The sequence below is a fragment of the Ictidomys tridecemlineatus genome, chromosome 4 (assembly GCF_052094955.1).
Source record: "Ictidomys tridecemlineatus isolate mIctTri1 chromosome 4, mIctTri1.hap1, whole genome shotgun sequence".
Taxonomy (NCBI): Eukaryota; Metazoa; Chordata; class Mammalia; order Rodentia; family Sciuridae; genus Ictidomys; species Ictidomys tridecemlineatus.
This window is the reverse complement of record NC_135480.1, coordinates 177,820,536-177,835,767: the sequence shown is the minus strand read 5'-3', so window position 1 is coordinate 177,835,767 and position 15,232 is coordinate 177,820,536. Positions and strand designations below refer to the sequence as shown.

The following is a 15,232-nucleotide window of genomic DNA, read 5'->3' as shown; positions in this document are numbered from 1 at the left end:
AAAATTGAAAATTAACAAATGAAGAAGTTGAGGCAACAGATCAAGTTCACCCGTTTCTAGGGGAGAGATGAGTGAACTTGATAAAGGAAGCAGGAAAATCAACAATTAGAAATGCATAGTCATCTGGGTCCTTGAATGAAGGGCAGTATCCCCTAATCAGTGAGGATCAGGAAGTGAGGGAAACAGGGCTTCCATCTTTCTCCCCCCATCTATCCTTGGCCGCCACGCACACCTGGGGGCACCTGGGAAGTGTGTTGAAGGACTGACCAGATTAGCCCCTCTGTAAATGTGCCACCTTTCTTCTTCTCAGGCTGATCAAGATGTCAAGTCCCTACATGAACAATCTGATCATCCTCGGAGGAATGCTTTCCTACGCCTCCATTTTTCTCTTTGGTCTTGATGGATCCTTTGTCTCGGAAAAGACCTTCGAAACCCTCTGCACTGTAAGTCATGGGCATATGACATAAGGGTCTCTTGGTGACCCTCAGCCACCCCACACAGATGCCAACCTAGAAATGCGTGAAAATACACAGATAAGCAGGAAATGACCCACCTAGCAGTCTGCAACCTGACAGGGGAGTATGAGATCACTTTCAGACCAGAAGGAGCATGAGCTGCCTGGAAAGTAAGGTGATGTGTTTAACAGGCCCCTCAGAGGTGATGGGATACCCCAGAAAAGGGAGGAAAGAGAATTACCAGAAACTTCTCAGCATCAAGTCAGGGTCAGGGTCATTGAGGAAACATCTGGTTACATGGGTGACCTTCACAGAATGTGACAAAAGATGTTTGTGTGGCTGACCTTGCTTCACTCAGAAAAGCTGTAGCAGGGTTTTCTACTTCAGTGGTATTTCCCAACTTTCTTTTTCATTATTGCTCCCATCAGGAGCCTTTGGAAACACGTTTTCCTAATCATCTCTCCCACGAAATTTTAATACCAGAAATGCCTGTGTCTGTGTGTGTACTATATGTACCTACACAGAAAAGATTGGTGTTCTCCACATAAAAGAACCAGTGTTAACTCCCCAGGGGGCTGTATCATCCCCATGAGGATGCATGTATTTAAAGAAGCCCGACACAATATGATTTATTTACCATATTTTAGAAAAATCATCTTGAAAAGTAATTAACATTTAAATTTTTTTAATATCCAAAGAAATGCCCTTTAGTTATTATGGTTTTTTTTAAGTTATGCCTTTGCAATTGTGTGAAACTAAGTCAGTCTTGGCTGAAAGTTAACAGTATGGGAACCAATTGTAATTTATTTCTGGACTTGGACAATAGTGACCTCTCAAAACTTGTGAGCCATTTGGGTCTCTTTATTGACCTAACTGCAGCAATTCACCCAGTTCTCCACCTGGAAGATCAGAGCTACAGGGGCTAGCAAAACATCTTTGTGGACCAGATTAATGCAAAAGCTGCTCTCTGTGGTTGCTGTTTCTCTTGAGCTATTGGGAGCAGAGGAGGCCCATTTTTGCACAGCCATCTCTTTAGGTCTCATTTATTGCTCTGAAGTTTCAAGTTGCCCACTGCCAGACAGTGATGGGTGAAAGCCTAGCAAGGAGGGATACGTGAGTGAAGGGCCCTTAAAACATGTGGCTGAGACAGCATGAGGAAACCAGGGAGGAAACCTGTTCTCTGAGACAGCATGAGGAAACCAGGGAGGCCCCTGGGATCCTGTGTTCTGGGTGACAATGCCCCCTGATTCCTGCAGATGGTTAAATCACACTGCCCCACAGCATCAAGAAATTGGTGTTGCCAGTAATTTTAGCATGAATCATCCAGCCAGAGAGATGTCTACAGATACACTCACCTTATTCTAAAGGTTCCACTGAGAAGTATAAGGTCATCTCCCAGTCACCACAAGAGGCAGTGAGGCCGGGTATGCTCAGGCACCCTCCACTTCGGGGGTACACCTGGAGGAAGGTTAAGCCCTCGAGCTCCAGGGCTCCGTAGGTCCTGCTTCCCACCCAGGGTTTTTGTTACAAGTTCAGCAGTGCCCCTACTGCTTCCTTCTGCCCTCCTGTGAGGTCAAGACAGGATTACAAGAGACAAACATTCCTTGTGCACCTGGCTTCAGAGTGCCTGGGGTCAGATTCCAAAGACACCGAGCCCCTCAGAGGTCCTTATAGGTATGGATTAGCAGGGTTCTTCCTGACACTGCGAGACCCTCTGGCGCTGGAATGACTGCTGTGTGGAGGGGGTGTTGGCATCAGGGGAGGCGAGAAGCCCATTAAGTCCCCAAGGTTGCTGCATCAGCAAGACTTTTATGCATGGTGAGGCCCTGCCCTTTCATGACATTATCATTGTCTGTGCTCAGCTTTCCTGGGCAGTGTGGAGCTGTGTGCAGGGCCGCCCTGAGGCTCCCTACCAAGCTCAGTGAGAAGGAGTATGAGGATTCCTTCTTCCATCTCCAAAGTGCTTTGAGCCCCTCCACAAATTCAAGGACGTCATGATGATGACAATCATGAAAATGGCACCAGGGCTAGTCTGGTGATACCAAGGCAGACACAGAAAGCTCCCCACCCAGAGAGTGTCCTCTCCCAAGAGAGAAGCCACTGGGTCACTTGTTTTGGCCAAAGCCTGTTCTGGCTCAGGTGCTTTCTCAAGTTTGACCTGAATTCTACAAACGCTGCAAGAAAGGGACATCCCCACACCCGCCGTTTTTCTTTTAATGAAGCCTGACATTCTATTCCAGGAGCTGCACTCATTTGTGTGAGAGGAAGCTTGTCCTGGGAAGCCTGGGAGGGCGTATGAATAAATCATAAAGCACTTCACAAATGGGCATTAGCGGGCACGAGGCTCGGGAGGAGGCGGGGGCTGCTTCTCACACCCCTGGGAATTCACAGTTGGCAGTCGGGTCCTTTCAGGGCTGTTGCAAAGGGAACCCGCATTGATGACTTGGAGAAAGGCTTAGAGGAACTCCTCTGGGTGAAACTGGGTCAGCAAAATGTGTGCATGATTGGGACTGGGGTCACTTACTGGATCATTCTCTGGAGGAGGGCCTAAAAGCTCTTGGATTTAGAACATGCATACAGTCCCCAGTGGGTACCTGAGGGCCACATGAGTTGTACTCTAACACTTGCAGGGGATCAGTCCTTTATTCCATGAGGTTTCTTAAGTTCTCTTCTCCTGGACCTAGAAGGCTGCCTCCCACCCCTGGGCCTTGTCTCTAGCAAACTCTGGGATGGATGGGCAACAATGGATCCCCAAACAATGACCTCAGTTTTGTCACCTGTAAGATGAGTGTAATAATACTCTCTGTTGGATGCGACATGGGTTAAATGAGACGGTTCAGACAGCTGCCTGGTATGCAGCACAGGGTGAGTGGGAGGGGCAGGTGGAGGAAGGGGCAAGGTGAGTCACCTTGTCTGGGTTCTGTGAGAAATCTTCAAAGCCAAGGGGCAAGGTAGACCTCAAAGTCAGCCTCAGGTGTGAGGTAGAATGTTACCTGCTGTCTTATAAACACCTTTTTTCTATTCTTTTAGTTTTTAATATAAAAATAAAACAATGATAAACCACACACACCACCTCAGGAAGAAGCCCATGACAGTCACAGATTGGACCTCTCTCGGGGCTGGCTGTGTCTCTGCTCCATAGGGCCATTCTAACCTGCAACGGGTGGGCGCAAGTGTGAGCACCTGTGTATGTACACACGCACACACAATTCTACTGCTAGGGAAGAGCTATACTTAGCTCCCATCCCCCACTCTCTGACCCTTTCTGGAATCTTCCCAGCCTGTCAGTGCCGGTTTCAGCAAGTCTTGCAAACAGCTCCAGCTACATGGTGCTGTCTCCCTGGACACTGTGTCAGTAGTGGAATCACCATAGCAACGTGGCCCCTGTGGGCACAGAGCTGCCTAGGAGGCTGGTGCTGGGTGTGGGCCAGAACCCCAGTGCCAAGGGAAGGGAGTGCCTGCTCTTTCTGACAAGTTGGCCTGGCTCAGGAAGTCCAGCCCCTGCCAGCCAGGAAAGGGAGCCAGGTGAGATGCATAGGCATGGTAGGCACAGACAGAACCCCAGTTCCAGGGTGCAGGGTAGGCGGGGGCTCTGCAGAGGGGCTGAGGAGGCCTGGCCGGCCTGCAGTCCCAATGTGGGTCTGCAGCACCCTCCCGGCTCAGGAGATCCTGGGGTGCAGTAGTCAGCAGCTTCACTACCTCCCCAGTCCAAGCCCTCGCAGAGCTCAGTACTGTGCACCCTGCTTCCCCAAGGGTCTGCTTTCTGCTGCTGGGTGCAGCCATTCCTTCCAGAGCCCACAGCCACCTGACCAGGAAGGTAGGAGTCACTGTCCCCCCACCTCGTAGGAAAGTCAAAAACCTGTCCTGCATTGCTAGGTGGCAGGACAGAGACTCCCTGTTGGACTGCAAAGATGCCTGCTCTGCTCTTTTTTTTTTTTTTTTTTTTTAAGAAATGCTTTGATTTTTGTTAGCTAGCTTATACCAGGAAAAACAGGTCAACTAATTTCTTAGGGATCCAGTCAATTTTTATCCCAACCAAGATCTTTGTCCATTTGGATATTTAAAAATCAAGATATAATTCATAGACTGTAACATTCACCCTTTAAAGGTGTACTTTTCATTGATGTTAGTGTATAAATTCATTTTTGATGTGTCCTCAGGATATATGAGAGTATATATCTAACACAAGAGAGAGGCTCTGGTATCAGACTGTTTGTGTTCAATTCCCAAATACACTGCTTCCAAGCTTTGTAAATTCAAGTTATTAATATCTCTGTACCTTAGGGATTATTTCTCTTTCTCCAAAATATGGATAATACTATGCTTATAAGGATTTAATGAGATCGTTATGTGAAGGACCTAATGCATGCCACATTGCAAGATTCAGTACATGTTAGCTATTATCATTATGAATGAATGAATGAAAGGGGGGACTCTGTCAGGGTAACTGTGTTCACCTCTGGACACTGCTAAGAGAGGCATTGATAAAGTGGGCTGAAGAAGAGCCTAGAAACTGGGGTTGGTGCTGGTCAATTTGGTATAGGTATATCCATGACCACTTCTGGCCTTGTGTGATTTTGCTGTACCAGAACTGAATTGGGGACAAGCCAGGATGGTGTGTGCCCCTGACATATAAATATACACTTATTTATATGTATAGTATCACAAATATATCACTCAATGAATTCCCACAAACTGAACTCAACTGTGAATCCAGGATCCATAATAAGAAATGACATGAACTGTATCCCAGGAGCCCTTTCTGTCCCCTTCCACTTACTATCTGCTCTAAAGAGAACTACCATTTTGACTATCCCCTTCGTGGCCAGTGCAGCTCAGCGTAGGTGTGGATCACCTGGCGTCTTGATGAAATGCGGATCTGTGTTGGAACATCTGGGATGGCCTGTGATTCTGTACTGTGATGCTCCCAAGAGCTAGCGCTGCAGCGTCCCCAGCCTACACTTGGAGTAGCAAGGGGAAGATCAGCTCTGGCTGCTTCATTTTGTGTTTGGGTCTTAGAGACTAAGCATGTAGAAGAAATGCAAGCACCAGAGACCTGGTCCCCTGAGGACTAGTGTGGGAAGACCGGGGCTCCTGGGCTGGACGACACTGGTGTGTGGGCTCCACCGCCCAACCTTGGAAAACCAGGGTCCCATCACAGCTGGCAGGGCTGGGCTTGGGTCCTGCCACATGATTTCAGAGTCTTCACCCTCCTGGTAAAGGGAGTCTGCATTCAGGATGGGCATAGCTGGGCAGAGATGGAGTCAAGGGGGTTCAGCTACTGGGTTGGGGAGCAAAACATGCCCTCTTCCTGATCTCCAGAGATGCCTATCTTTTCTAACTCTAAAAGGGTACAGACTGCCAAGGAACACCTACTGGCTCTCAGTAAATCCAAGTCCAGAAGGAATTAGTCACATGTTTTTAGTTAAAAAGCCACAACTCTGTCATATTACTTTCTTTCTTTCCTTTTAAGTAGTTGGTAGTAAAGTGATATAATAAGTGCTTTGGGGACTGTTTTGACCTGTGATCCCATGTCCTCACATAAGGTGTTTTTGAGTTCAGAAAGGTGGCCAGCAGGCTGGGCCAGGGGATGCCCACAGGGCTTGGGGTGGCCTCACCTGGCAGGTTCAGAATAGCTGAGGGAGGCAGCCCCAGGCACTGGAGCTAACAGGGCCTATGTTTCAGTCAGCTGTTTTGTTGCTGTGATTGAAGGATCTGACCAGAACAACTGTTGAGGAGGAAAAGTTTATTTGAGGGTTCACGGTTTCAGAGTCTTAGTCCATAGGAGGCCAGCTCCCTTTCTCGGAGCTTGAGGTGAGGCAGGACATCACAGGGGAAGTATGGCAGAGGGAAGCAGCTCACATGATGATCAGAAAGCAGAGAGAGATGTCACTCCCTAGATACAAACATATACCCCAACGCCACACCCCAATTCCTACCTCCTCCAGCCACACTTCAGTTACCTCTCAGTTAATTCCTATCAGGATTAAATCACTGACTGGGTTCTGACCCTTACAACCCACTTATTTCTCCTCTGAACTTTCTTGCACTGTCTCACACGTGAGCTCTGGGCGACACCTCACATCCAAACCTTAACAGCCTACCTGGGCCTCCTGGGTCTGGGGCTGGGTTCAGAGCCTCTCTTGCTGGGGTGAACTCCATACCCCTATTCTGTTTGTCTCTAGCCATTGAGGTCCTTCTAAGGGAGGAGACTAAGGACCAAGGACCTTAAACTCTCCAGCTGATGGACAGGTGAGGCCCTCCCTTCCTACAGTCCCATGTGGGCCACTCCAGACCCCGCCCTCATGGGTTCTCTTGTTCTCGCCATTCATTCCTTGGTTCATTCATTCACTCATTCATTCATTCGTTCATTCATCTGATAACATTTTCCAGGCACCCACCACATGTCAAGTTCCATAGGCACAGAGCTAATCACACCATTGCTGCCCTCAGGGGGCTGGCAGTGTAAACCAAAAGGCAAAAGTCAGCAAGTAATCCCCATTCACAGTGACCTACACCCTGGGGTTAGGGGAAAGGGTGATGGCCAGAAGTGGAGGGGCAAGTCTTAATATATACTCCCTGCCCCCCACAAGTAAGCTCTGGTTATTTGTGCACATCCTGAAAAGCTGCCTCTTACTTGCCCACAAATTCCACAGCACATGCAGCCCCTGTGGCATGGCTGCCCAGCTTTTCCTCTGTGGTCCTGGCCCCTGCTTGTCCATATCTTCTATCCACAGAGCTGCCTGCAGGCACACAGCAGCCACTCCCCAGCACACACCCACGCCCCCTCCTGCCACTGCCTATCTTGAGAATGTTGTGCTTTCAGAAAACTGCCCAGCTTCCAATCCCGAGGCACCTGCTGGGAGGAGGTGGGGATGGGGGGAAAGAAAAGCCTCTTCCCTCCCTCGGTGTTGTTCTGTCACCTGAGCCAAGTACAGTTGTGCAATTTGTGTTCTACACAGGGATATTGGTCTCAGGGGTGGGGGGGGCTGAATTTCAGTCTGGGATTTATCTGCTCTGAGTCAAGTTCTTCTGATGCAAGGGCCTTGAGGAGAGGAATCTTTCAAAAGGACCCGAGTGTGTGTCTCAGAAATCCCGCCTACCAGATGAGGCACTCGTCCTCTGATTTGCCCCAAGGTTCCTAAGGTGCCCTGCTCGTCCTGGCTTGAGTCCCAATGTGTTCCTGCTTGTGCCTGGAGTCTCTTGCAGCCCCCTGAAAAAGGTGTGCTGTACTCTAAACTCTAGAGGAGATTTTCCACGCAGATTTTACCAAAAGAGCCCTGAAAGGTGGGGTCTTCTGGCGTGCTTCGAGGGGGGGGCCTTCTTCAAAGACCTGTCACCTTGCATCTCACTGCCACCAACCCCAGGGAGATGAGGCAGGCCCTGGAAACCTGACCCTCAGCACTGCCTCTCCCACCAGGATCTGCCAGGGGTCTGGGTTGCTTCTGGATAGTCAGGGGCTTCTTTTCCCTGCCTCTCGCTGTTGCCTGCCTGGAGTGAGGCTCAGAAGGCAATAAAATTATCCTAGAATCCTTGTGAACAGTGGAAAAGCAGCTTGTCCTAAGTGTCCAAACAGCCTCCTCTATCTGACTTCCAGCCCAAGGCCAAGTGCATCTATGGTGATGTGGAGGCTCAGTGTCCCACAACCCCCATCATCTGTCAGAAGGCCTGAGAGCACAGGCTGTGTGTCTATTTCCCTGCTGATCCCCCAAAGAGCAGTGAAGACCTTTCACTCTGCCTTCATGGCATCAATTGAGCGGTAGCTGAACAAAACTGTTCCAGGCATAGATTTTTCTTTTCCTTTGGAGATTTGCTCTCATTTCTTTTTTCTTTTTCATAGCTGAGATGGATGGACATTGCCCGCCTGAATTTCCTTTTCCCCCGTGAATGTGTATGTCTAAGGCAATTGACAGGGTACTGAGTGCTCTGTGGCCAAAGGAAGAGAAAGACATTAACTCTCAAGAGTGAATGTGCTCAAGACTTTGTAGAGACAGTGAAGTCGCTATTCATCTGGTGGTGATGACTCAGTAGAGATTTGTTTTGGAGGGGAACAATTGGAAATCAGAATCGTTATAGCCCCTCAGAACTTTCTTGTTCATTTAACATCACGTGATTATAGAGAAAGAAGGTATACCTGGAACATCATCAAATAAACCTCCCTCAGTGCAGGAAATGCCCCTACAGCATACTGACAGAGTGTCCTCCAAGCTTAGCTCACTATCTGCAAGATCACATATCAAATTTCAGTGGAAGGGGCCACTGAGGCCACATACTCAGCCTCTTTTGCTATCAGTGCCAGTCTTTCTGAGGTTGTCCTTTCATGGGCTTGCTCAAGCCCTGCTTCCTAGTGGCTCCATCTTATGGGAGAGGCAGGCAGGTGGTAGACAGATGTCACAGCAGAAATGTGCATAAAGGTGGACATTGTGGGGAATGGGCAGTCATGACCTCCCTGTGAGGTCTGAGAGGGCTTCTCAGAGGCAGTGGCCTATGAGTTTGGATTTCAGAGGACAAATCAAGAATATGTGAAATAGAATGCAGGAAGAATAGTACCAGGGACAGAGGAAATAGCTTCTGCCAGGACTGGCAGCCTGAGAAGACACAGGATGCAGCAGGGGATAGAAGGGAGGGCTACGTTGACCCGGGACACAATGTGAGACGGAGTGCCGGGCATGGCCCTGGCACAAGACAGAACCCCTTGTCACTGGGAGAGACTCCCACGATGGGAAAAACTAGAGATGTGCAGGTGGGGTTAAAGGAGCAACCTAGGGATACTGAGGTACCCAGAGGCAGCCCTCACCACCCGGCAGCCCTCCCCAGGAAATGCCCTCCCTAGTCCCCTGTAAGAATGATGAGAGCCTTCCTGGCCCAGAAAGAGCCACTGCTAGGTGAAAAGACCCAGCTACTTCCAGAGACACAGCACAGAGACAAATGGTGGGGGAAACACAGCCTCCTGGCACCCCCAGCCTCCTGACTGTCCTTCCAAACCCTACCAGAGGCCGGAAGCAAAGCCCCAGGGGCAGCACCAGGACCCACCTGTCAGAGATCAAGGGGCAGGGAGAGACATGGGAGGGCAGGCAGAGGAGATGTCTTGCAGATGGACTAGGAGAGTCAGGGGAGGTGGGGACAAGATGGGTGACTCCCAGGTCCCTAACTTGGGGGACAGGCAGATGGTGACACAATTCCCCAAGTCAGGGAGAAACAGAATCTCAGGGGGAGACTGATGAGCTGAGCTTTGGCTGCGGAGTGTGAAGGTTTTATGGGGGCACCTAAGTGTCACCTGGGCCTCCAGTGACAAGAATATGTGCAGGGTTGGAGCTCAGAGTGGGGATGATAACCCAGAGGAGCACTTAAATGGGCCAAGAGGAGCCAGTCCTGGCACCCTCTCCATCTCACAGACATGGGAGGAGCAGAGAAGAGAAATAACACCTCCCTTCAGCAGAGGGTAGCCCTGGGCTGATGCCGGCAGAGCCAGCAGGGTAGGCAGCCCTGCTGGTGGGTCCCACTGTCCTGCTCCCACCCCGCTTTCCTCTACTGTTAGTTCATGGATTTCTTAAAAGTTGCCTCCAGGTGTGAGGTGAGGCCAGGGCTGACCTGGACCCTGGCTTAGCATGTGCTTCTGGTGGTCACATCCAGGAACCTCCACAACCAAATGACATCGTGGTTGGTCACTACATTTTTCCAGACAGAGATAGAGTGTGGGTGGGGGACACCCAGGTTCAGGGATTCCTGGTGCTCCCAGGACTCAGCATCCAGCTGCGCTCATAGCTATGATCAATGACAGTGAAAAGACACAAGCAAAATCAGAGAAGGGGGAAAAAGGCATCGAGCAAATACTAGGGAGGACCAGGTGCTAGCTTGCAAGAGGAAGTCACACGGGACACATGGATTTGCTCCAGGAATGAATAGAGACAACGCGCAGGAAATGCTATCTCCCAGGGAAGCTCATGAGAGCCGTGTCTGGGAGTTTTATTAGGGGACCATGTACCTACCTGCCTACTATGCCCCAAATTCCAGACTCCCCGAAGGAATGCAGGTGTTGAACATAAACTATATTCTGTGCACAAAGAATTTTGGCACAGTAAACCATGTTTGTCATTGAGGGGATGGTGGGAACCCACCCCAAATCCAAATTCTCAGACACCAGTCAACAGCTCGCCTCATGGTCAGGCGGGGACTGTGAGCTCTTCTGGCCAGGCAGCTTCAGGCAATCCTGTCTTTCCCTTCCTGGCACCATACTGCCGTTTCCAGACGCCAGATTAAGTTTATATTATCGAGTTTTAACTCACTTAATTTATCTCATTGAATCTTAATGAAGTTAACCCTCACAAAATAGGCAAGTGGCCTGAAAATAATTGCTTTAAGGAAAACCTTGGTCAAGGGAGATATTAATAACACTCAGCACATTTGTGTGACACATGGCCTTGAAAGAAGAGACCTGTGTCAGCCCCTGGATGATGTAAACTAATGGCATTATTTCCTTTTTCCATCCTTTATGAAATGTCCATGCTCTGCCTGTGTTGGTGTTTCAGATGGACTTTCTAATAGGAGAACATGACCAAAAACACTTGTGGACCAGTGGTCTTAAGTTGTGTCTGTGTATTAGCTTTGAAAGTGTATCGCAGTCCTCAGGAGAGTACCTTGTGGCTGGTCAGCAGCCCCACCTCATGTGCCCTTGCCCTTGGGCAGCAGGATCAGGGTGTAGATGAGCCTGACGTGGGTTAAGCAGACTGGACCTGGGAGGAGGCAGGACAGTGGGCTGCTCCTGATCAAGGGGAGGAGTTCTAGGCTTCACTCTGGGGCCACGTGGGCAGTGGAGGGAAACTGTCCAATGTACTGGGCCTCGGTTTCTTCAGTTGTAAAGTGGTTTCCTCATCAACTGATATCTCCTAAATAATCACCCTGGCGGTTGTTATTGTCTGTTTTCATTTCTCTATATTTTACCTCTGGCCTGATGGCACTAGTTGAGAGATCAGATAAGCCACCAAATGGATTACTGAGTGGGATGGTCTACAGGGCCCCTCAGTGCCAATGGAAGGAATTTGTGACCTGGCCATTGGATAAGCTCCTCCTTCTTGGTCTGTTACTTCTCTTGGGCCCTTGGAGTCTAATCGGGGTAATAACATAGACATCCTATGCCCCTGAGGCACTGAGGTTCATCCTGGCTTGGATTCCCCCCTCATTTTTGAAATGAAAGAAGACAGAAGACTGAGTCCCCCCTGTACCCAGTCTGCAGTCACACTATACACACATTTCCCAGTGATTTTGGGGATGCTGTTGTCCTTCCCTTGACTTAGGAGATCAGTCTTGCCTTTTACCCTGCCAGTTCCTATTTTCACAAAGAGAACAGAGAGGGAAAATGTGCTGTCTCTGAAAAGTTGGATAGCCACATTGCCTCGAAGGCAAGAGCAGAATGAACCTGGGCTGGAGCATTTCCAGGGACCTGCACACCCCTTGGGTGATGGAGGGTGTCTGGTCCAGCCATTGAGGGGGGAGTCTGAGAGTAGTGACAGTGGAGGTGGGGAGTGGGCGCCCTGCAAGCCCTCAGTAGCTAACAGATGGTGGCCATCTTGTGCTAGCCTGCAGGTATGGCTCTTCCCATCAGTCATCGGCCTGGGCACACTTTAGTCCTGGGGATCAGCTGAAAGCCAGACAGGGCCTTAGTTCTAAAGGGATCCAAGGTCTGATTGTGGGCTCAGCATCCAGCCTGGCCTGCTGCTAAGTAACTGGACTCCTGAGGTCACCCTGGGCAGTAGCAGCCTGGCCATGGTGAGGGAGAGGAAAGGGAGGACAGAAAGACAGAGTGACCCCTCAGCAGTGCTGGGACCTTCTGTGCCTCTCTCTATGATGTGCTCACTACAGGCCTATTGGAGGAAGGATTTAAATCTCACGTACATGCCAAGTACCCTGGGCCTGACAAATGGCTGATAGAACTTAAAGTCCATCACCTTGAAATTTGATTGAAGGATGCCAGCAAAATTCAACATGCAAAGGAAAACATTTGTCCCCATCCTCTAGAGGACCTCTTCTGGGGTGGTGACACATCTGACAGAAGATCCATTCACCTGAAGGATGCTAATGTCTCCGTTTTCTCATGGGCTCTAGGTCAGGACCTGGATCCTCACCGTGGGTTACACAACTGCCTTTGGAGCGATGTTTGCAAAGACATGGAGGGTCCATGCCATCTTCAAAAATGTGAAAATGAAGAAGAAGGTAATCACCTCCTACAGCTTCAGGGGTTCACTTAGTTTGCTAAGTGTCACTTAGCAAACAGACATGAATTAGGTACTGACTGTGTGTGGCCTCTAAGCTACTTGCTGGGGATTCAAAGAAACACAGTCCTTATCTCTTGGCTCCCAGGGACATCAGACAGCTAACAAAGTCTTTACAGCACAGAGTGAGGGGTGCTGGTTGGGGACACATAAGGACTTCTAGAGCACAAGACTCTCCGGGAGGCATCACGTTCACCTCCGCCAGGTCCTGGAGGGTGTTGGGGAGTTGGTCAACTAGAGAGGGTGGGGATTCTGCACATGTCATAGGGGGAACAGTGCATGCAAAGGCCTGAGAATAGGAGTGGCCTGGTCAGAGGGCCCAGAGGGGCACAGTAGGGAGAGGCGTGGGGGTCACAGGGGCAGGGTGCAAGAAGAGGCTGGAAGGAAAGGTAGGAACCACCTAGATGAATCTGAACTTGAACTTATGGGCAATGGGGAGCCCCTAAAAGAGGGGAAGTGAAACAGTGCTTCAAGTGCTGCAGCCCCTGCCCACTCCAGTGAGGTGGGTAAATCCTGCCCCTCGGGCCCCTGTCACACAGCCAGGCCACCACAGGAAAACCTTAGGCTACATTCAAGGGACAAAGATTCCAGACCTGACACCAGATCCCTGTTCTCTCTGCTGCTCTCCAGGCCCAGCAGCACTATGACAACTCCCCTGTGTAAGTGAGAGAGGTCCAGCCACTGGTTGCTCCTAGTCCCGACTGGATACTCCAGGGCAATGGGGACATTTGAAAATTACAAGAAATCACCCAACCTGGGGCCAGTTGAACCCAAATCTCTAGGGGCTGTAGCTAAGCATCAGTAGGTTTTAGACTTTCCCAGGAGTTGTAGTTGTTCCTCGGTGTCCTCTGGGGACTGGTTTCAGAACTGTCCCCCTTCCAAGGATCCCAAAATCTGTGGATGCTCAAGTACTTGATATTAAATGGCATAGTCTTTGCATATAGCCTACATACATCCTCCTGTATATTCTGGGTCTTCTCTTGATTACTTACAGTACCTAGTTCATCGTAAACGCCGTGTAGATAATGGTTATGCTGTATTGTTTGGGGAATAATTACAAGAAAAAGCATTCTTTGTATGTTTGGTATAAATACAACCATTGTTGGCCTAACCACGTGGTAAACCACCTGCAGGTGGTTGAATCTGCAAAGGTAACACCCTGGAAACTGAGAGCACCCTGTGCCTGCTCACAGCCAGCATGGAAGCCCTCAGGCCGGGACCAGGGCTATTCAGTGTGGGCTGTCCACACCTGGGAGCTTCTTAGAAATGGCATGCTTGGCCCCAGCCCGGTCCTGAGGAACCAAGATTCTGGGGCCAGTCCAGCAGCCTGCTATTTCACCATCGCCTGGGTGAGGCTGAAGCCAGCCAGTTTGAGAAGCACTGGTCTAGGTGGTTTTGGGGTCCCTCCCACCCAGAAGCTCTGCTTAGAGAGCTGCTCTGCCGTTTATGACAATTCATCCTATTTTTCGAGAATCGGTGTCGATTCCTTTGTGTTAATATGTGACTCATCCATGTTGTCATCTGTAATCAAGAACTGGCCTTTCTGTTCCCGTCCTCATGTGAGCGCTGAGCAAGAACACCCCGACTGTCTGGCACAATCAACAAAACGTGTCAAGGGAAACTTCAGGAGTTTGGTTGTCTGCAAGCTCCTTGTGGACAGGGATGTGACACGGTCTCCAGAGACGAGGTTTAGTGTCCTTCCTGCCACAGCGCAGAGCGCTGAGCTGGGTGGGAGGGGACCCGTGCCCTCTGGAGATGCTGTACAGCTGAGGGTTGTACTGTGGGGGATCCTGGCACCTTGGGAAGGCACTTGTCCCACAGGCAAGCACCCGCCCCACCTTTATTATTTACTATTTTTTAACTTTAAAAAACTTTCTGAACTATGTTTTTTACTGTTTTTTTTTTTTTTTGGTGTTGTTGTTTTTCCTTTTCTAGTTTTTAGGGAAAAAAATCCTAAATTTTTTTTTTAAAGGATGATGATGTCAGGTACAGCAGGGAATAACACGTAGAGCCCTCAAGGAGGTGGATGTCAGAGGACAGTAATTCTGTGGTCAAGACCCAGGGGGCGACTGCACTAGAGAGGAGGGTGTCTGAATCAGCAGGGGCATCGATATAGGATGGTGAGGGTGACAGCAGGGACAGAGGGTATGACAGGGTGAGTTGCCTGCACAGGAAGGGGAGAGGTGTTTTGGCCAGTGGGGGATGCTAACATCAGGACACTGCAGTAGCACAAGATCACCTCCATTCAGTTAAGGCCACTGAGCTAGCCACTTAAAAATATTTAAAATGGTAAATTGTATGTTATATGTATTTTACCACAATTTGAAAAACCAATAAAACTGTCAGGTATGGTGGTACACACCTGTAATACCAATGACTTGGGAGGCTGGGGCAGGAGAATTGCAAGTTTGAGGCCAGCCTCAGCAACATAGCAGCGAGACCCTGTCTCAAAACAAAACAATTAAAAAGGGCTGGGGATGTAGCTCAGTGGTAAAGTGATCCTGGGTT

General features: G+C 49.6%; 1 protein-coding gene across 1 annotated transcript in view; it reads left to right on the top strand.

Moving 5' to 3' along the window:
- Gabbr2 (gamma-aminobutyric acid type B receptor subunit 2) overlaps nt 1-15,232 on the top strand; it is a 352,225-nt gene that overhangs the window by 271,646 nt on the left and 65,347 nt on the right. Inside the window, exons 11-12 of the mRNA XM_078047869.1 lie at nt 311-443; nt 12,558-12,665. Of these exons, the coding sequence (XP_077903995.1) occupies nt 311-443; nt 12,558-12,665 (241 nt within the window). The remainder of the gene's footprint in view (nt 1-310; nt 444-12,557; nt 12,666-15,232) is intronic.